The sequence below is a fragment of the Lipotes vexillifer genome, unplaced genomic scaffold (genome assembly GCF_000442215.2).
Source record: "Lipotes vexillifer unplaced genomic scaffold, Lipotes_vexillifer_v1.1 scaffold1129, whole genome shotgun sequence".
NCBI classification, from domain to species: Eukaryota; Metazoa; Chordata; class Mammalia; order Artiodactyla; family Lipotidae; genus Lipotes; species Lipotes vexillifer.
The window spans coordinates 1,785,300-1,785,641 of record NW_006789022.1 but is presented as its reverse complement, the minus strand read 5'-3'; the positions used below and the strand labels follow the sequence as shown (position 1 = coordinate 1,785,641).

The following is a 342-nucleotide window of genomic DNA, read 5'->3' as shown; positions in this document are numbered from 1 at the left end:
CTCTCTCTATATATATATCACACGCACATGCACACACTCACACACACACTCACATACAGCAGCCTGGCCCTCCAGCTCACCGGGTGGGAGGAGGATGTCCGGCGTCAGGCCAGCCTCTAGCGGCAGGACATGGAACAGGACGCGGCAGCCGGGCCCCTCGGGGCCCTCAGCCCCCACGCACACCTGCGGTAGCTCCTTCCCATCCAGCACCAGCGGCTCCAGCATTCTTGCTGGGCTGGGCAAGGGGCTGGAGAAGTTCTGGGGGCAGCAGGGGCGCTCAGGTCTACATTTCTCCTCCCAGAAACCCTGCCACGCGCCCGGGGGTCCCCCCGCCGGCCCCGC

At 66.1% G+C, this 342-nt stretch overlaps 1 protein-coding gene across 1 annotated transcript in view; it reads right to left on the bottom strand.

Moving 5' to 3' along the window:
• Positions 1 to 342, bottom strand: part of MAP4K2 (mitogen-activated protein kinase kinase kinase kinase 2) — a 12,196-nt gene that overhangs the window by 1,646 nt on the left and 10,208 nt on the right. The window contains exon 28 of the mRNA XM_007462206.1: positions 81 to 263. Coding sequence (XP_007462268.1) covers positions 81 to 263 — 183 coding nt within the window. The remainder of the gene's footprint in view (positions 1 to 80; positions 264 to 342) is intronic.